Here is a 20,950-nt window from a genome sequence, read left to right on the forward strand (position 1 = left end):
ATTTTCCTGGGCAGACAAGCACCTACTTCCAGCAGAGCAGCTGGGCTGCAAGCAGGCCCTTTTTAAGATCACTTTACAAAAGTAAGTTCCCCCCTCTGAGAAAACTGAAGTGCGCAGAGGAGAAGGAAGGCACGATGGACTTGCCCAGAGTCCCCGCGACTCCAAGCCAGGAGTAGAATCCAAGGCCCAGATTCTTACCCCTGGGATAAAACACACTTGGCCACAGCCCCAGGGCGCCAGCCGCTCTGGATCCAGTCCATGCAGAGACCCCATGTGTGGGGTGCGCCGCCCCCCAGCACCCTGCAGGTGGGGCCTGGACACAGGAGCTGACCCACTGAATGCCCCCCCCCCAGCTCTCACTGCTCCCGCCCCCGCCCAGCGCGGCTCCGGGGGCGGGGCGGGCCGCGGCTGCGCCCGGCTGCACCTGGCCAGGTGAGGGAAGGGGAAGGGCGGGGCCGAGCTGGGGCAGCGCCGGAGCCGGCTGCGCGGTGAGTGAGCGAGAGTCCGGCCGCGGGGCCTCCCCCCTGCCCCCTCGCGCCCCCCAGTCTGCCCCCGCCCCGTACTCCCTGCCCCCCCGCTCCCTGACTCCCCCCAAGTGCCCCTCAGTCCCCCCCCCGGTAATCCCGGCCCCCCAGCCTCTCCCGTGCCCCTGCCCCCCCCGTTCCCTGACACCCCCCAAGCGCCCCCCAGTCTGCCCCCGCCCCGTACTCCCTGCCCCCCCCGCTCCCTGACTCCCCCCAAGTGCCCCTCAGTCCCCCCCCGGTACTCCCGGCCCCCCAGCCTCTCCCGTGCCCCTGCCCCCCCCCCGGTACTCCCGGCCCCCCAGCCCCCTCCCGTGCCTCTAACCCCCCGGTACTCCCTGCTCCCCAGCCCCCTCCCTGACTCCCCCCAAGTGCCCCCCAGCCCTCTCCCGTGCCCCTATCCCCCCGGTGCTCCCTGCCCCCCCCGCTCCCTGACTTCCCCCAAGTGCCCCTCAGTCTCCCCCCCCGGTACTCCTGGCCCCCCAGCTCCCTCCCGTGCCCCTATCCCCCCAGTACTACCTGCCCCACCCCGTCTCTGACTCCCCCCAAGTGCCCCTCAGTCTCCCCCTCCCCGGTAATCCCGGCCCCCCAGCCTCTCCCATGCCCCTATCCCCCTGGTACTCCCTGCTCCCTAGCCCCCTCCCTGACTCCCCCCAAGTGCCCCTCAGTCTCTCCCCCCCCGGTAATCCCGGCCCCCCAGCCCCGTCCCATGCCCCTATCCCCCCGGTACTCCCTGCCCCCTTCCAACCGCCCCCTGACTCCCCCCAAGTGCCCCTCAGTCTCCCCCTCTGGTACTCCCGGCCCCCCAGCCCCCTCCCGTGCCCCTATCCCCTCGGTACTCCCTGCCCCCCCTGCTCCCTGACTCCCCCCAAGTGCCCCTCAGTCTCCCCCTCTGGTACTCCCGGCCCCCCAGCCCCCTCCCGTGCCCCTATCCCCTCGGTACTCCCTGCCCCCCCTGCTCCCTGACTCCCCCCAAGTGCCCCTCAGTCTCCCCCTCTGGTACTCCCGGCCCCCCAGCCCCCTCCCCTGCCTCTAACCCCCTGGTACTCCCTGCCCCCCCCACTCCTGACTCCCCCCAAGTGCCTCTCAGTCTCCCCCCAGTACTCCCAGCCCTCTCCCGTGCCCCTATCTCCCCGGTACTCCCTGCCCCCTCTCCACCGCTCCCTGACTCCCCCCAAGTGCCCCTAAGTCTCCCCCTCCGGTACTCCCTGCCCCCCAGCCCCCTCCTGTGCCTCTAACCCCCTGGTACTCCCTGCCCCCCAGCCCCCTCCTGTGCCTCTAACCCCCTGGTACTCCCTGCTCCCCAGCCCCCTCCCGTGCCCCTATCCCCCCGGTACTCCCTGTCCCCTCCCTACTGCCCCCTGACTCCCCCCAAGTGCCCCTCAGTCTCCCCCCCCCGGTACTCCCGGCCCCCCAGCCCCCTCCCGTGCCCCTAACCCCCCGGTACTCCATGCCCCCTCCCTACCGCTCCCTGACTCCCCCCAAGTGCCCCTCAGTCTCCCCCCCAGGTACTCCCTGCCCCCCAGTGCCCCTAAACCCCTTCCCCCCCTCCCTGGTACTCCCTGACTCCTTTGCCCCCCCAGCGCCGCCCCACCCTTATTGTCCCATGGCTCCTCCCCTCAGGCTCCTTCCCTTCCCACTCACTCCTTCCTACTCCTCAGCCTCCTGTCTCATCCCACCTGCCCATGCCCGTTCCCACCCCTCAGCTCCATGCCCCCCAGTCTGCCCTTCTCCCCCCCACCCATCCCTTCCTATCCCTCAGCCTCCTACCTCTTCCCACCACCCCTATGGATCCTTCCCATCCCAGCCAGCCCCCACCCTATGGCCTACACCCACCACTATCTGCCCCGGGGATGACTTCTATGCCTCAGGGGAAGCCCTGAGGGAAAAAGGTTTAATGCTGAGCTAGACTTTGTCCAGACTAGGAAAAGAAGGCGTGTTTTTTCAACTGAGCTGGATTAGCCCAGTTCATATCTCCTGTAAACACTAGTGCAGACAGTTTAACATGTCTAGACTGATTCCAGCAGGTTGAATGATAGTCTTGGCAGTAGGGTGATCACCTGGCTGGTATTTGACCAGCCTGGCTGGGTTATTTTTATGGTGAAGTCAAACTGTATCTATGCTGGTGTTAAACTAACTTGATTGTTGAAAGCACAGTTTTTCCTAGCCTATAAAAAGCCTTGGGTCACTTACCACTGCGTGTAGTAGACCCCTCTTGCCTTAGTCTATGGGTGGGCCATGGAAAGCCTTGGGACTAGTCTACATGTAGAAATTGATCAGCATAGCTATATGGTGGTCAGTTTCCTGAAGTAGACAAGGCCTTAGCTATGTGGGGATTCCCATAGAGAGAAAAGACAATGGCCATCTCTCATCTAGTGTCTTGTCTCTGAAGACTGACCTACACTAGGAAAATGTTGTTCCATCGATGTTTGACCACTGGCATTTTAAGCACTGTTATCCTAACCATATTTATCCATTGGGTGTTTATAAAACTAGTGGCAGCCTGCTTCGCAATTTGGCTAATTGTAATGGAGCTGCACCAGTGTTAGCAATGGTAGGAAACTGCTGCTGAGTTTCCTTAGTGTAGACAAGATCTGAATGATCATATCCACTCAGCGGTGCAGAGAAAAAGTACAGCACTCCAGTGATGTACCTTACTGTGCTTTGCTGTCCCTTGTTGGGAAGTTTCTTCCCCTAATATGCTTGGAAAAGCTATAAGGGAGAGCATGAGACCCTGGGGTAGGAATGACTGTACCCAACTAATCCAATTTACTTTTCATGATTTGCTGTCGGTGTAATTGTGGCATCTCTTGGCTTAGGCAATGAGAAGTGAGTCAGTTTAATTTCTGTTTAAAGGTAGTTTTCAGTTCAGTTTTTGCAACACAAACATTGCAGCTGGGGAATATAGTGTGAACTGAGGCATATAGGTAGGACAACATTGATACCCAACCCAGAAAGCCTCATGTATCGATAGCATAAGGTAGCCAACCCTCCAGGATTGTTCTGGAGTCCCCAGGAATTAAAAATTAATCATAATTCGAGAGTATGTTATGTGATGAAACCTCTAGGAATACATCCAGTCAAAATTGGCAACCCTAGGATGGCAGCCTTTTCTACCCTTAACAGTAAAATGGACCAAGCTACATCCTTCGGGTGTGAAAACTTATGTATTGGGTGTATAAATCTTAAAATTAACTGTACTTGAAATGGCTGTAGGGCTATATCTTCATTGCAGAGTTAACTTGAGTTATCTATACTTGAATTAGCCTAGCTCAAGTGAGAGCAGAATAACACTTGAGCTGTGTGGAGCGATTGGATGAGCAGCCCAGAGTTGTACTAACTCGGCAGTAGCCTGCCTGTACCTCCTAATGGGCTAGTCATAACTCAAGTTACAGACACTACCACGCTTGAGTTAAGGGGTTTTGTGTACGGATGGGAATAGTTAGGAGCGAACACACACTTTTAACTTTACATTGAGGGTTTTTTTGTTATACTGGAAATTCACTAGGAGATTCCTTTTTGTCCTTTTCACCAGTGGATTCTGTATCTGTTTTAATAGTGTGTGGCAAGCCGGAGTGTGAATCTACAGCGCACCCGCCTGCTGTGTGCTTATGTCTCATGTGGTCACTGCTACAATTCAGTGAAAGTCTTGGAGTGCGCCACATAGTATGTTAGTGCAAGGCAGTCTGGTGTGCTGTAGGTTTACGCCACGGCTGGCTGCACGCTAATGTAATAAGCCCTTAGTCCGAAATAGACAGAATTTGGTGACCTTATAGGGATGCAACAAAATGTTTGTTTGTTTACATTTTTTTGAGAGAGCTCAAGATATGCTTTCCCGAGCAATAAAGGAACAGAAAGGAGCTTTTGTAGGTGGATAGTTGAGTTCCTGTTGACATTCTTTTATGCTGTTGGGATATTATTTTATTAACAATGGTGCGTTAGGGCATCTAAAGTCTTGAATAGGCATCTTTTAACCTATTTCTTAAATCTAAATTAAATAAACAGCATTTTGTAACAGGATCTGAGTGTTTTTCCCACTTAATAAATAAAACAAACTCTATTCTGGTTACAGATTAACTCTTTCTGTATCACGTGCCTTGGAATTGGACCTGCAGGTATTTCTACAAATACATTGATGTATTTGGTCTTATAGTAGCTTCTTTAAAGCTTTTTGCACCTATGCTGAAATCATATTTTGTAATTTTTACATTAATAATCCTCAGTAGATTGTGAGAGATTCATATATCTTCTATAACTATTCTTGATTAAGAAAAATATTTGCATTGTAAGATTTATACACCCAGTACGTAAGTCCTTTTGGACCAAGGTTTTGTATGCTAAAAATCAGGCCAGATAAAAATAGTTACAAGGAAGAGTTTTAAACCACTCAAAAAATGAAAACTTTAAACATGTACATGTAATTTAAGCCTCTTTTCAAGTAATTTGAGCCTGAAATTTAATATACTGTAAAATTATCTGAAGAACACTCTCTATATTCTAAATATCTTGAATTTTTTATAGTGTTAATCTTGATCACATGCAATTTTCATGTGATGTTTTAAACTATTTTTCACCTTGTCTGGTTGTTTACTTGATTCATTTCAAACTGAGAGTACATGTTAGATTGTTTCAGTTTTACTTTTCGTTCGACATCTGGTTCTCATACACTGATAAAATACTGCAATGTTTAAGTTGCAAACACAGTGGATGAGTATTTATTTAAATCTCAACAAACGTTCAGTTGATTTTTAAAAAGAGGAGTTATTTCTGTTAACAAGTTTAATAAAACTTTTTATCAAAAAATCTGAACTTGGGAACAAGGGTTCCTTTAAACATGAATAAATCTTTGCTGTCCATTTCCTTTGACAGCTCTCTTGTAACCAAACTAAAAACGTAGTGGTTAGTGTAGTTTGGCATATTGAATAACGAGAGAGAGAGAGAGCTGTGTCCTTCACAAATACCTGTAAGATTTGAACTACAGATGACTTTCATGGCTGTTTGGAATACACCATGTAGATGTGCAACTACTTTCAAATTAAATCTGCGTTTGTTATCCTTCACTACAAAACGGACTCACTTGAGACTATGCTGCAATTGCTGGATTTTGGGGGCGGTGGGGGGCGCCCGCTGGGGCATGTTTTTACGTCAGTTGAGGAGGGAAAAGAATATTGTAATCGTAGGATAATCTGATCAGGTAGTTCAATTGGAAGTATTTGAAGAGTTTTTTAAACTCTAATATCTTTTCTTCCACTGTTTGTTTTTAGCTTTATCTCTTGCATAACAAGCTTTGTGGCATCTAAAACAACATTCTGATTGGGTTTTATCCTTCACTTTGCTCAATTATTAACACAAATCATACACCAACTTCTAATGCAGAAGGCTTCTGCTTTTACAAAGATTTAACCCAGACTGTTTTAAACCGTTTGCAAACATTAAGGCCTTTTTTAGTGACAGATTAGTAACTGTTTCTCATAGAATATAATCTAGCTAAATCTAATAGCTATTACATATTTAGACATGCTTTCAAATAAGTATAGAAGAACAACAATTAATTAACCATCACATATGATATTCCTAATTCAGTTTCTATTGCTCAGTTTCAAGAAACTGTGCTTACTTTATTAGTGAATAAGAGACTCAGGTAATTCTTGGTGGTTTTCCTACTGACTGTTTTTTTTTCTTTCTGTAGATAATGGCATTACATCCACGCAGAGTTCGTTTGAAACCCTGGCTAGTAGCCCAGGTAGATAGTGGCATGTATCCAAACCTCGTATGGCTTAATCGGGAAGCAAAGCGATTTCAGATCCCCTGGAAGCATGCAACTCGACACAGTCCTCAGCATGAAGAGGAGAACACCATCTTTAAGGTGGGGGAGGGAGGGCACCCCCCCGCTAATTTTGTTACACTGCTTTTCCTCTTACTTCTAAGCAGTTTGAATCTTGTTTTATTTCTTTTTTCTGCATGAACTGTTAAAAACAAATGCTTTGTGATGATTTATTCTCTTGCTACCTACCATTTGTAAGTCAGACCAGAAACTTGCAGATTACACCACAAGCCTTTGTATTTAATTTCTTACACAAACTGAACACACTTCTTTGCTGCCTATAACTGTGAATTCCAACACATAAGCAACAGCTCTAGGCTGGAGACAAAGTGTTAAGAGTTGTTTGGAATAATTATTGTGTGATCATTCTAGTAATAATTTGTAGCCACATTTTGCCCACTAAATGCATCCAGTTCCTTTGACTTCAGAAGGAATGTTGCATGCATCTGAATGCAAAATTTGGCATTTAGTTGGGAGAGAGAATTGTTAAAGGCGTCACTGTACTCATTCGTGTTTCTTTCAAACTACCAGCCTAATTCCATATTGTAGAAGACTTCCTAGTTACTGCTGACTTTTAACAGGTTTGTTTCCTCTAATAGCTACCTTGCCTGGAAAGTGGCTGGCTTGTTCCGAATATTTAATGGAAAACTTTCATTTAAATTAATATTTCCTCTGTGCAGAATTTGACCTGAAATCAGAATACAGAATAAATTTGGAGTGAACAAATTCAAGTGTGCCTCCCTTTTCTGATATCCACTATGGTCTCATGTGGAATCACAGAATTTGTCTGCAATGTGTGGCTGGATGCTACTGTTACACAGGCAGAATTTGTGTAACCGTAGCATCCAGCCACATGCTGCAGACCACTTACTAAGGCAGAGTTTAGGGCTGTTAAAAAGAAAACAAGCATCTTGGCTAGTGCTTTTTCCTCCTATTTGAGCCAGCTTGTTCTAACCCAACAAACTGTGGCTCAAATTTTCAAAAGTGATTAGTGATTTTTGGGTGTCCAACCTGAGAGATCTAGAAGGGGCCTGATTTTGAGAGCGTGCTGATGACCAGCACCATGTAAATCAGGCTTCCTTAAGGTGTTTGAGGTTGGGCACGTAAAATCACTCGTCACTCATAAAAATTTGAGGCTTTTTTGTGTTAGGGGAGAAAGATAATGTGCAGGGGAACAAAGGTACTTTAATTGTTAGCTGCTCTAAGAAGTGTTGTAGCTTAGAAGATTTCTTGTAAAAGACAACAGTTTTTTATAATGTATTTGTTTGGAAACCTGACACAATTCAAAATCGGCATAACAGGACTCATATGAACACTGTGTACTTTGCCCCCAGGCATGGGCTGTGGAAACAGGGAAATACCAGGAAGGAGTTGATGATCCAGACCCTGCAAAATGGAAAGCACAGCTCCGATGCGCTCTTAACAAAAGCCGGGAGTTCAACCTGATGTATGATGGCACGAAAGAGGTGCCCATGAATCCTGTTAAAATTTATGAAGTGTGTGATATTCCACAGTCTCAGGGATCAATCATTAACCCAGGTGAGGAAAAGGGTGACACAGTGCTAGTTACTAAGCAGGCATCAGTCCAATACATGGGCCTTGTTCCCCTGATGTATTAACTCTTCAGCTACCTCTGCAAACAAAGTGGCAAACATTGTTGACGGTGGCGTGGTCCATGATGACTAATCAAACTAAAGGATTTAGATCCACATTCATCCCTGGCGTAACTTTGCTGAAATTAATGGAGTTATACTAGGTGAACTTAGCCCCTTACAGAGGAACATAAGAGTGGCCATATTGGGTCAGACCACTGGTCCATCTTGCCCAGTATACTGTGTTATGAAAGTGGCTGCTGCCAGATACTTCAGAGTGAGTAGACAGAACAGAGCAATAATTGAGTAATCCACCCTCTGTTGTCCAGTCCCAGCTTCTGGCAGTCAGAGGTTTAGGGACACCCAGAGCATATGTTTGTCTCTGACCGTCTTGGCTAATAGCCATTGATGGATCGCTCCTCTATGAACTTACTAATTCTTTTTTGAACGCAGTTATATTTCTGGCCTTATATATATAAGTATTTCCTTATATTAGTTTTTAAACCTGCTGCCTATTAATTTCATTGGGTCACCCTTGGTTCTTGTGTTATGTGAAGGTGTAAATAACACTTCTTTATTTACTTTTGGCACACCATTCAGGGTTTTATAGACTTCTATCATATCTCCTCTTAATTGGGACATTTCAGCTTAGAAAAGAGACAATCTTTTTAATTTCTTCTCCTATGAAAGTTGTTCCATACCCCTAATGGTTTTTGTTGCCCTTCTCTGTACTTTTCCCAGTTCTAATATATCTTTGAGATGGTGTGACCACAGAGCTGTACGCAGTATTCAAGGTGTGGGCCCTTATTTCCTACTATATTAAATGTTGTACAGTCATTGGTTATACTTTTCAGTCTGCATCTTACCTCTTTAGCATACATGATTTTAATACATAGTATGTATAACTCTTCTCAGGGTTGTGCATAAGGTGGGCCAAGCAGGGACATGTCCCCCCCCCCATAACCAGCGGGGAACAGAACTCCTATGACCACAGGGGCTTGGGGGAGGGGGAGGCGAGCTCCTCCAGTCGCTCGGTGTGTGTGTGTGTGTCAGAGCTCCTGGGGCTGCAGGGGTGGGGAGCTGGCCAAAGATGACGGATGGTGCCCTTCCAAAAGCCTCAATTTTTTTATTCCTGTGCACGCCCCTGACTCTTCTCACGTTGGTAAAGCATGCAAGTTAACATCTGATACTCCACAAAACTAGTTTCTAATTTACAGTATTTACCAGTAAGTGCACTACAGTGGGGGATTGTTAGATTCACCTCCTTGGGGGGAGGTGAATGCTGTGAGCAGTACCCTTTTGGCCGATGAAAAATGTCACAATTGAGAAATAAAAGGAAATTGGTCAGAGCCTGACAATTGGCCACTATCTTCGCTGTGTGCTGCTGACCTATGAAACCATTCAGGGTAAATGGAATAAAACTGAAAGGGAGAAACTAAATTCACATTGGGCAAAACTCAACACTTCCATTGAATTTGACCAGTAATGAATTTTGCTCAGTGTCTTGAAACTAAACTTTGACTTAAGTTTGTAACTGAAACTGACCTCTTTGTTATTCAACAAGTGCATCTGTTGGCCCTGTACTGCAGTGGAAGGGGGAATTGATGTTCTATGTCTTTTTTTTTTTTTTTTTCTTCTCAGTCGTCAATGAGGTTCGGTACTGCTTGCTAACCCCATACTGTATGGTTATGTACAGGCTCCACCGGCTCTGCTCCATGGGATGAGAAAGATAATGACCTTGATGATGAGGAGGAAGAGGAACTGAATCCATCTCAGCATGTTCCCATACAGGACACCTTTCCGTTTCTTAATATCAATGGTTAGTAGAATGGGATATAGTGTGTCAATGAAGTGATGGACTTGTAAATCAATGTATGTAACTAGCATTTTAATTTAGTTGGCTATTTACTAATCAGTACTATGATAGAGGGGCAGTGTGGCCTCATACATAAAGCACTGGATTGGGGCTTGAAAGAACTGAGTTCTGTTCCTGGATGATCCTGGGCAAGTGACTTTACCTCTCTCTGCCTTAGTTTCCCTATCTCTAAAACAGGGATGATGATCCTGATCATCTTTGAAAAGCACTCTGAGATCTCTGGATCAAAAGCACTACATAAGAGCTAGGTGGTATTATTATTGAAGCAGACTTTTATAACTCTATCAGAAAACGAGAGGGAGTGGTTAAAAATAACTTCTGAAAGTTTTCTTCTCAGACCACCTTATTCTTAACTTCTTGCCTTGTAAAGAAATCTATTAACACACCAGTATTATATCCCACATTGACAAATGTGTTCTTTCTCTACTTCAGTTTACATCTATAGCAAACTTGATTCCTCTAATAAGCTTTATTAAAAGAAAATTTCTGCTGTGAACTAAAAAGCAAAGGGATGCACTATTCTGTATGTCAAATCAAAATATCCTGTAATAATGGAGATTTCTTAAATAGCTGCTGTTGGTATATTTTTATGCAGCTAGGTTTGGGTTTGGCAGATTTTAACTGTAATGTTGCCTCAGCACTTAAATGCACTTTTTTTATTAGTTTCCGAAGGGTCAGAGCTGGTGTTTAAAATTTTCTAGACAATCTGGTTAGACGAGATGCAGTGAAGCTGTCCCTTTTCCAGTCTCTAAACCTTTGACTTGAGCTCTTTTTATGGCAGATTGCTAGTTTTTAACTAAACTAAAGACATTTCATGTGTTAGGACAGTGATACTAGTACTTAGCTGTCATAATAGTGCTCCTAGAGAGTGACTGAAGTTTGCCATCTCGTAGCTGTTTGAACCTGTATGCATTGAGATCATTCAGTGCAGTTCTCAGTTAGTGTGGTCATTCTATATTGCCTATCCACTGACGCTCTTTAGCCGTCTCAGTCTGACTCTGCCTGGGTACTTAACTCCCTTCCAGTCGATGAAGATGTTTGCTTCAGGTCAGGTGGAAGCATGCTGGTAGTGTTGGGGAGAAGTGGTATAAGAGAACTCATTGTTCATGTGTTACCAGCTCTGTGATTAGAGGGTGGAATGCCAAACAGCTGCACCAGTTTTGCCTTACAGCAGCTTCTGAACTTAACAGAATAATTTGGGACCAAGGGAATGAGAGCAGATGTTCCTATTCATGCCTCTATCCCTCTATATTTGACACGATGGAAAGCCAATGACAGCACTTTCAATCAATTCTGCGCCACAGTTCTGTCTAGATAAATTAGCCATGTTAATAAAAATGCAGTCATTACTGGACCAAATAAATGTTTAGTTTTTAAACTATTTATTTATTTACTTAGGAAGATAAGTTTACAAATCCTTGCTATGTAAATATTAGAACAAAACACTCATTAAAACAGCTAGCTTTTGTTTAAAGGCATTATACAGGAATACAACGATCAGATCTTTCTACTAACAGGGGGCTACCATATTAAAGAGTGAGCATCATTATAGCACCTATAATATGTTTCTAATGACTTTATTAAATAGAGTGAAATCTCTGCATATGCATATTTAACAGACCAGGCATGTCTGTCAAATGCTAATATTAAAAAAAAAAAATGGTCTGCTGTGCTAGTTTTTTGCAGGTGAATGTAATTTGTCAAAATTTTTAGTGTTTTTTGTTTGTTTTTTTAAAATATACTTGTTCTCAAACTTACTTGATTCTTCTGTATAGATTCCCCGATGGGGCCAGCCAGTGCGGGAAACTGCAGCCCTGAAGCGGTGTGGCCAAAGAATGAACCTCTAGATATGGAGATGCCTCCATCTGCTCTGCAACATGACTTCTTCAGCTCTCCGGAGCTCTGGATTAGCTCTCTTCCTAGTAAGTGTATCTGTGGATTTCTCGTGCATCTGTCACTGTGGCTAAAACTGTCTGTTTTACTTTACTGTTACTGCATTTTGACTTCTTACACTTCTGCACATTAGATAACTGTACGTATTTAGAATATACTTCATCAGGTCTAATTTATATTGCAATGTTTTTCCTGTAATAACGTCTACCGTGTTTTATCTGGTGCATGCCAAAGTCTTTACTGAACTGGAACAAAGTCATTCTAACAATTTATCTCTTAGTGACAGATCTAGAAATAAAGTTTGAGTATCGAGGAAAAGAGATTGGGCAGACGACAACTGTAAGCAACCCCCAGGGATGTAGACTCTTCTATGGAGAACTGGGCCCTATGCCAGACCAAGAAGAGCTGTTTGGACCTATTAGTTTGGAGCAAGTAAAGTTTCCAGGAACAGATCAAATCACCAACGAAAAGCAGAAGATCTTCACAAGTCGGCTACTAGATGTTATGGACAGGGGACTGATTCTGGAGGTCAGTGGCCATGCCATCTATGCCATTCGGCTCTGCCAGTGCAAGGTGTACTGGTCTGGACCATGTGCCCCTTCATCCATCGCACCAAACTTGATTGAGAGACAAAAGAAAGTCAAACTCTTCTGTCTGGAAACATTTCTAAGTGGTAAGTAACTTGAAATGCTAGGGAATAATGCTGAGTTCTGGCTTTTCAGCTGACAGCGTTATTCCAAATTGGCTGGAAGAGCCAGACTAGGCTCAGTCTTGATAGTCTTACTCCTCGTTTCAATGCCCACTGAAATAAATGGGAGTCTTTCCAATGACTTCAGTGAGCTTTGGATTAGGCCCAAGGTGAGAAGGAAAAAGGGAACAGATATTGTCTTCTGCTAAACAACTAACTGGTTGTTTCATTCATTGAGCAGCATTGGTGGCTAGTGTAATTCCTGGAGAAGCTTCTATCCAGGAGAGCAAAAAAGCTCTGAGATGTGAGAGAAGTGATGCTAGAAGGGTAAACATTTTTCTCTGGAATAAAACTGGAGATTCTGAACAGGCTGCTTTGTAGTAAGCACTTGTATTCGGATGGTGGAGCAGGATATTGTACCACCATCAGAAACATAATTCCCCATTTGACGTTATCACACTGCTTCTTTTCTTAGAGCTGATTGCCCATCAGAAAGGACAGGTAGAAAAACAGCCACCTTATGAGATCTACTTCTGTTTTGGAGAAGAATGGCCTGATGGAAAACCTAGGGAGAGAAAGCTGATAGTGGTTCAGGTAAGGGAGCTCGGGCTCTGCAAAACAAACATCTGTTAGAACAAATGGATGAATCAAATACAGATTTCCTTAATACGTTTTCTCCATATCAGCATATGCAACAAAGTAGAACTTCTTTATGAGATAAGAAACCAGAACTGCAAGCTGGAGGATTTTTTTGGCTTTTAAATCAAAGTAAAATGGAATCCACTTACAGTGAAGTGGACTGTTTGAGTGTAAACTGCAGCTCAGGTGATAGTGAAACTGTTCTGTGGATAAAGAGTCTACCACTACAGAAGTGTCTTGGCATACCTGAGTGTTTGGAAATGTTACTATGCCACGTTTAGGTTATCCTCATGAGGCTAAAATAACTGCACTTTCTTTTAAACAGGTAATCCCAGTTGTAGCTCGGATGATTTATGAAATGTTTTCTGGTGACTTCACACGTTCCTTTGACAGCGGCAGTGTGCGGCTTCAGATCTCCACTCCTGACATTAAAGACAACATTGTTGCCCACCTGAAACAGCTATACCGTCTCCTGCAAACTCACCAAGAGGGCTGGCCAATGCAGGCATCAACTATGCATATTGCTCAGCCACTCCCAGCACAATGATGTATTTTCAGTCTCTGATTTAACTCTGCTCCACTCTCTGGTTTCTTATATGTACATAGAAAAGGATATTTTTAAATGGTGCCTTGCCCATATATAAATAAAACCTGTGTAAATCCTATATACAGATGGTCAAATTTCAACGGTGTATGAAATTCACTTTTTTGAGAGAATAAAATGAAAGGCTTTGAAGCAGGGCCTTTAGTTACTTTTGATCTCAGGCTAGTTTGCTTAAGCAATCTATTATGTAATAAATCACAGGTTTTAACATCTTAAATATTTTTAAATAGCTAATGCTTACAGCCTTGTGTATAAAATAGTTGATCAATGTAAAAAACGGTTTTAATTATCAACTGTCAATGTGCATTTTATGCTCCATTAAAATTGCTTTGAGAAATAATGGATCAAGATTAAAATAGTTATTTTGAATTTTCTGTAGCAACAAGTGGCTGGCTGATGCTTCATCTACTATCATGCTTTAAATATTGATCCATAATAATTTCATTGATATGTACAGATGATTCAAGATTAAGGTTTTAACTTTACAGCCTTCAGACCAAGGTTCTGCCACAGCACATGGGGCTGGACTTGATGACTTCTCAAGGTCCATCTGAGCCCTACATTTCTGATTCTGTGATTTCATTTCAGAGAATGCTACCATGCAGGTCCTGGACTTTAATCTCTTATCTAACAGCCTAAATTTGGCCTCCAGGACCTCTCTTCTACCTTTCATTGTGTCATTGGTACCTACATGTACCACAACCACCTGCTCCTCTCCAGCACTGCACATAAGTCTGTTTACCTGTCTCGAGACGTCCTCAACCTTCAGACACGGCAGGTGGTTCTCCCATTCATCACAAACCGAACTACCTGTATTTCTGTATAAACTGCCTCATGCATAAATCGGAGGAAAGAGGCTAATAGGTGTAACTTTTTCATTATTCAGTTGCCTATTTCACTTCCTGACCGTAGTTGTGCTGCTCTCTTAAGTATTTCCAGCAGTTGACAAGAACGTCTGAGGAACAGTGGGGGGGGGAATAAACAAGGGGAAATCGTTTTACTTTGTATAATGACACATCCACTCCCAGTCTTTATTCAAGCCGAAGTTAATTGTATCCAGTTTGCACATTAATTTCAATTCAGCAGTCTCTCGTTGGAGTCTGTTTTCGAAGTTTTTTTTGTTGAAGAATTGCCACTTTTAGGTCTGTAATCGAGTGACCAGAGAGATTGAAGTGTTCTCCGACTGGTTTTTGAATGTTATAATTCTTGACATCTGATTTGTGTCCATTTATTCTTGTATGCAGAGACTGTCGGGTTTGGCCAATGTACATGGCAGAGGGCCATTGCTGGCACATGATGGCATATATCACATTGGTAGATGTGCAGGTGAACGAGCAACCCCAGCTAATCATATAAACCATGCTGCAAAAAAAAAAAAAAGACATTCTGCTTTCCCTATACCCAGCAAAAATAAGGTGCTATGATATGCACCCTAACAGGAAGCAAACAATGTTACAAATGATAACAAATTTACCCAAACCTTTACTGGGATATTTATAACATCCCTGCTGTACTATACTCATTGGTGAATGAGCTCCTGTTTACTGCAGTGTCAACCTCTGAGTCTACTAAAACTTAGTGTAGGAAGTACTTTCCTTCTGATTTACTGTAACCCAAGAAAGCTGATGTCATTAAGCACCATAAAAACCTTGGGATGCTTCCAGAATACACAACGCCTACGGGCAAAACAGCAGTATATCTATTAGTGTACGAACTGGCATTTCAAAGTACATGGAACATGGCTTCCCTAAACTAATTGTGCCATAAGTAATAGATGGGCAAACCCAATCTGAGCAAAGCATGAACCAATCCCATGTTCGATCCAAATACTTTGAGGTTTGGAAATGCGTTTAATTTTTCTTCTTGCTTTTAGTTGCCTCTGTGCTGCTTGTTTCCAAAATAATACTGTGATGGGTACGTTTACAAAGGTTTAGCTTTTAGTATTTCTGAAGTACTTTTAGGTTACCTATTGTATCTAAGCTCCCACCTTAGGCTGTTGTCAGGTCTTCAGGATTTTTAAACGGGCAGTCTAGATAAAAATTGGAACCGCTGCCTGTTTTGAGGTTTACGTACCCTCACAAGCATGTGCTATAGTAAGTCTTCTGTCTCCTGAAAACAGGATGAGGGGGGCCGGCTAGAGCTTGCCTTCACAAGTGTATAAGAAAGGGAACTCCACTGCCTTCAGAGTAGCTGGTGTGGAGGCATCGTTTGCCTTCTAGTTTACAAGATCCCAAGCTACCAGAGGGGAAAGTGGGGTGATGTGATGTGGATTAGCCTTTTTTAAAGCCCTGCTACAGTGGTAGAGTTACAGTAGTGCAAGTCATGCTGGGGGCCACAAGTTACGGGGGCCTATGCAGCAGAGGGGGCCTAGGGTGGTAGATTTTGGGATCTCTGGTTGCACCAAAGGGTGGCTGAGGCGGTGACCGGTGAGGCTGGTGAGACCGTCCAGGGGAGGGGTTAGGCTGCTGACCAGGGCTCTGAGGAAGTCCTCTCACCCCATCTCCTGGGTAAGATGGTCACTGTGGCTCAAGCTTTTTGCAGCCCGGGGCTTTTCTGGGTGGCCCTGTCAGGTTTTCAGCCCCTGCCCCGGACTCTCACTGCTGCTGCCACTTTAAGAGCAAAGAGCTCACCTGGAAAGAGGTGGGAGGGTTCCTGAGGGCAAGGTTTGGGGGTGGGGTGGGCTGAGATGGGCTGCGGCCCTAAACCTATTCTTGCACCAGGCTCACTGGGGCTTTGTTATGCCCTGGCCCTGCTAACGGGGAAGGTTGCGCAGCAAGGTCCCCCTCTTGCGAAAGGAGTGTATCAGGGCGGGCCTCTGAGCTGCTGAGTGGGTGAACCTCCCAATAGCCTGCAGCAGGTGCTGCCCGCATTTTATCTCTGCGGGGTTTATCCCTGTAGCAGGGTGGGAGGCAGCAAGGCAATGCTGAAAACGGGCCTCTCTGACCTACTGGGAATACCCAGCAGGAGAGGGCGAAAGGCCAGGCCCAGAGGAGAGGTTTGTGGAACCCCGCATAACTCGCCAAATAGGATACTCCAGCCTGCTGGCTGTGACACTCCAGTGGGCGCTTCTACCGACACAAGCTTTCCAGCGAAAAATGTCCCTACCAGGAGTTTGGATGCTAGCTTGTGGGCTGTAGCTCACGCAAGCTGACGCTCAAATAAATGTGTTAGTCTCTAAGGTGCCACAAGGACTCCTGTTCTTTTAGCTTTACAGGGTGCTTCGGCCGGTGCTGGTTCAGTACTTGGCTTTAGTCTCTGACATGGTCACAGGACCCGATTCTGAGACAATACAACCCTTGTTATCAGAGCACCCCCAATAGGGGTCTGGGCTGCAGCTGCATCCGGGAAAGGTTTTGTTTGTTTTTTAACTTTTTGTTCCAAGTCTGGCGTTTCGTTTGCAGCAACGCACCGTCCCCAGACGTAGCTGCCATAGTTTGAAGCCCCCCTGCCGGGGCTATGGCCCTGCAGCCCGCTCTGGGGCTAGCGGAGCTGTGTCAGCAGCGGGCCCAGCTTGCAGGAGTGGCCGGGCCCAGCCTCCCGCTTTAAGGGCAGGCAGCGGGCGGGACTCGCCCGGCCGCTGCCGTGTCAGGCGCTGGGGGCGTAGCGAGCCGGGGGAAGCGGAAGCCTGAGCGCTGAGCCGGCGCCCGCGTCCCGCCCCTCGCTTCCCGCAGCGGAGAAAGCACCAGCCGGGCAGCGCGCAGGCGAGGCCGGGCCCCGCGGCGGGGGTGCACGCTGCCGCTCGGCCCCCAGCTGGCGCAGACCCAAGAGGAGCTTCCCCTTCCCCTTCCCCCCGTCTTGTGCACGCAGGCGGTGCTCGGCGCTGCGCGGCGCTGCGCTGGAGGGCCCTCTGGGGAAGAGGGTGGGTGTGCAAACTGTTCCTCAGCCTAGCTTCCTCTGGACGACTGGTGTTCAATGCTCTCTGCAGCCTCTTTCAGGGCGTGCAACGGGGGGTGGTGAATCCCCTAGTGTGATGCTCTGGCTGGGTTTTCATGACCTCTGTGGAAAAACATCTTTCATTTCATTTCCTCTCCTATATTCTTTGTTTCAGTTGGGAGCCAGGAGGAGAGCCTCACCCGCCGGCTTCCTGCCACCACCAGCACGTGCGTTGCGGATCGTGGACCACGGTTTAGGAACCTCCAGTTTAAGGAGCCTGTATCTTATCCGTGCCGCCCTAAACTTCGTGCTATTATTCAAGCTGTTCTCTTCAGTCGTTAAAACCCCTAATCCTGGAGTGGATTCTGTAAATTGATTCTAGAGCTTGATGGGATGGGGTTACATCCCAGAGACTCTTTGTTATAACGTAGGTAGAAATAATTTATTTTGCCCCTGCCCTGTGCAGGATAGATGGGGACTGAATGGCTGTTTATTTGTGCACACAAGGGTGAAAATGTGAGGATTTTGGGATATATTTGCTTTTGCAGGAATTAAAGATGGGGGAGGTGGGGGTGGAAATCTAACTTTCAGAAGCTCACAAATAAATTGGATCCCTTTTAAATGCTAATACTGTTTATTTCAGTATCTTTCAGGAAGTGACTTAGGGCAGCAGAAGTCTAAAGAAAAGTTGATTGTGGAGGTAGAGAGAACAGTGATTCACGATTTCACTCTGCATCAGCCATCTCCAGAATAATCCTGAAACTAGGGAGCAGATGGCAACGCCATCCTGTCAGTTGCTAATTGCAGCAGCTCAGCAGAACCTTAAACCAGGGAGGAAGAAGGGTTTATCTCCAGCTGGCTCCTTGCACCTGGCTGGGGAGATCTTAGCTGTAGCTTCTGGATTGAAACCTGCTCTCCTTTACGATTACAATTCAGTTGGAATAAACAAAATTGAGAACTACCTTCAGCAGATCCAGGGCATCGGCCTGACGAGGCATCGGCTGCACCTTCTAAATATAGCAGACAATGTTCTGATACTCAACCTGGAGAAGACAGCACTGTGGCTGGAAATACTGTTACTCACAAACAAAGTGCCCTTCATTGACGTTTCAGCTTCTAGGATGTGTCCTGGCCGTTGTGAGCCAGAATACGTGGAGTCTATAAAAGGCCACATTGCTGAAATACTGGCTCATGTTAAAACACTGCCAAGTATCACATCTCAGGCCATCACTACCAGTGAGATCTTCTCTGCTGATTGGAATCTATGCACCATCTTTGGTGTTCTCCTGGGCTACCCAGCTTCCTATACTTTCACTGCCGAGGAGGGGTTTGACAACTGTTTGTCTCTGACCCCACTGAGAGTTTTTACTGTCCAGGCCTCTTGTTGTAGGATAAGTAAAGATCTCAGAGTCCGAATTTATTCCTTTAGTGTCCCAGAGAACCTGTATCTTGCCATGAAGGAGGGGCTGGATGCATGGAGTGGAAACCTGAAGGACGTATTTAGTGCACAGAATGACTTTGCAAACCTCTGTATCTCAACAGAGGTGGTTTCTCTAGCAGCTGTTGCTTTGTAAATCTAATTTCTTCATTTCTTATCACAGGTTTGGGGGGTGCTAGGCATGAAATCTAGAGGGACACTTAACACTCCCTTATGGACTAAGGTTCCCTCAGGAATAGCTTGAAACCACAGCTCACCCCCACACCTGGAATTTAGGGCCCAAAGCACTGGATGTGAAAGGTGACCATGTTAGATGCTGAATCTGTACTCGCCATGTCACTGGTACATGGAACACTTGCCTTTCCTGGAAGTGCACTTTGTGGATTCAGGCACCGACAGCTGGGTTGCAGGCAGTTCATGCAGGATGGATCCCAGTTGTAGGGTGTTCAACTCCTAAGGTTTGTCTACACTTATAGCACTGCTGTAGCACTTAGTGAAGACGCTACCTATGCCAATGGGAGAGCTGCGTAGGTACTCCACCTTCCTGAGAGGCGGTAGCTACGGCGACAGGAGAAGCCATTCTGTCGACATAGTGCTGTCTGCACCAGAAGTTCAGTCGGTATAGCTATGTTGCTCAGGGGTGGGGATTTTCCACTCCCCTGAGTGATGTCATTATACCAACATCAGTTCATAGTATGGACCAGGGCCTAGTAACCTGACTCTAATGGCACAATTGAACTCTGCCTTCCACATAGGCCTGTGGTAATTCCATCCCCTGCCCTACCACATCAACAGCAGCTCCTAATAGCAGTTTGACTAGAAGAATGAGCACAGTGACAGGAGTCAAGAAGCCATGGGTTCTAATCTCATTTTTTTCCTCTGGCTGCATTTGGGCAAGTGATTTCTCCCCATATGTGCCTTAGTTTCCACATCTGCAAAATGGGGATATTTACCTCTCAGAACTAGTGTGAGGATTAAAAAGGGGTCTATATTTGTATTGTGCTTGGAACGTGTAAAGTTTGATAAATATTACTACTTAATGCCCATGTTATCTAGTGTAACGCATCTACTATAGACCCTGCTTGTGCTAACAGCACAAATGTGTGTTTGCATTAAAGATACATACTGTTGTCAAAGCAATAGAACTCAGCTGTTAAAGGAATTTCAGTAAGTACCGGGCATTGACTTGGATTAACGCGGTATTGACATTTCACAATTTTTCTCCCCACACTTAATTAAAATATCAGCAACCTCTAGTGCTTTGTATGGATTGGAGGGGGGCAGGGAGGTGGAGAGGAAGAGGCTACAGTAATCAAGTAGGAGGTGACAAGGACCTGGACAAGAGCTGAGGTAGTCTAGGCAGAAAGCGAAGGGGTTGGGGGCAGGGTTTTGTGTCTCCTACTGAGTTCTGTCCTCGAGCTGATGCTATGCAATAAAACGTACGGTTGCTGCAGCAGACACACTGAACCTTTTCTCATGTAACCTGCAATTAAAAATTAAACCAAGCAACAGGAATGATCTCATGGCATTTATTGGACCAGGGTGAATTTGTTGAGGAGTGAGACCAGCTCAAAAATATCCCCCCAAAAACCCTACAAAATTTTTATACATTACAGTGAAGAAAGTTGAGTCAGTTGCTGAGATGAGGTAATTGAAATGGACAGATTCTCAGGGTACAAAATTGGCTAAGAAAGCCGCCATGGCTGCTGCTATCACCACCAGTAGGAGAGGGATCCAGTGGCCACGTTGTCCCTGAAAGAGAAAATTAAATGTGTTGAGTGAATCAGTACACAACCAAAGGAAATTTTTAATTTAACATTCGGTGTAAAGACACAGGCGCTATCCTTCCTCCATTGCCCAGATGACATGACAAACCTCACCACCTTCTGCTCCAAGTGCAATGTGTTTCTTTGACTTTGCTTCCTCTAATATAAACACATAATGTGTATTTAAAAGAAAGACAAATCCTACCAAAACAAGACACGCCCATGGATCTGCTGCT

General features: G+C 45.8%; 3 protein-coding genes across 12 annotated transcripts in view; 2 read left to right on the top strand and 1 right to left on the bottom strand.

Annotated features, from left to right (window-relative positions):
* The first annotated feature begins 442 nt into the window (after nucleotides 1-442).
* IRF6 (interferon regulatory factor 6) lies at nucleotides 443-13,924 on the top strand. Of its 2 annotated transcripts, XM_078849798.1 has the most exons (9): nucleotides 449-488; nucleotides 4,594-4,636; nucleotides 6,211-6,387; nucleotides 7,680-7,884; nucleotides 9,634-9,756; nucleotides 11,589-11,735; nucleotides 11,987-12,379; nucleotides 12,870-12,988; nucleotides 13,359-13,924. In XM_078849798.1, exons 3-9 carry the CDS (start codon nucleotides 6,214-6,216, stop codon nucleotides 13,578-13,580), a joined length of 1,383 nt encoding a protein of 460 aa, XP_078705924.1. In that variant the 5' UTR covers nucleotides 449-488; nucleotides 4,594-4,636; nucleotides 6,211-6,213; the 3' UTR covers nucleotides 13,581-13,924. The 2 variants fall into 2 exon arrangements, with proteins under 2 accessions (XP_073176167.1, XP_078705924.1); XM_073320066.2 differs by lacking the exon at nucleotides 4,594-4,636 and having other exon boundaries at nucleotides 443-488.
* Nucleotides 13,925-17,250: 3,326 nt separating this feature from the next.
* C21H1orf74 (chromosome 21 C1orf74 homolog) lies at nucleotides 17,251-20,802 on the top strand. 2 transcript variants are annotated; one of them, XM_073320379.2, is made up of 3 exons: nucleotides 17,251-17,496; nucleotides 17,686-17,937; nucleotides 18,154-20,802. In XM_073320379.2, the coding sequence occupies exon 3, from the start codon at nucleotides 18,284-18,286 to the stop codon at nucleotides 19,082-19,084; it is 801 nt and encodes a 266-aa protein (XP_073176480.2). In that variant the 5' UTR covers nucleotides 17,251-17,496; nucleotides 17,686-17,937; nucleotides 18,154-18,283; the 3' UTR covers nucleotides 19,085-20,802. The 2 variants fall into 2 exon arrangements, with proteins under 2 accessions (XP_073176480.2, XP_073176478.2); XM_073320377.2 differs by having other exon boundaries at nucleotides 17,686-20,802.
* TRAF3IP3 (TRAF3 interacting protein 3) overlaps nucleotides 20,124-20,950 on the bottom strand; it is a 28,684-nt gene continuing 27,857 nt past the window's right edge. For 5 of the 8 annotated variants that reach the window (XM_073320372.2, XM_073320371.2, XM_073320370.2 and 2 more), the window contains one exon: nucleotides 20,141-20,700. In XM_073320372.2, coding sequence (XP_073176473.1) covers nucleotides 20,617-20,700 — 84 coding nt within the window. In that variant the 3' untranslated portion in view covers nucleotides 20,141-20,616. Of the gene's footprint in view, nucleotides 20,701-20,950 lie in introns of all 8 variants that reach the window. The other 3 variants (XM_073320374.2, XM_073320373.2, XM_073320375.2) reach the window with 3 other exon arrangements.

This window comes from Lepidochelys kempii, chromosome 21 (assembly GCF_965140285.1).
Source record: "Lepidochelys kempii isolate rLepKem1 chromosome 21, rLepKem1.hap1, whole genome shotgun sequence".
NCBI classification, from domain to species: domain Eukaryota; kingdom Metazoa; phylum Chordata; order Testudines; family Cheloniidae; genus Lepidochelys; species Lepidochelys kempii.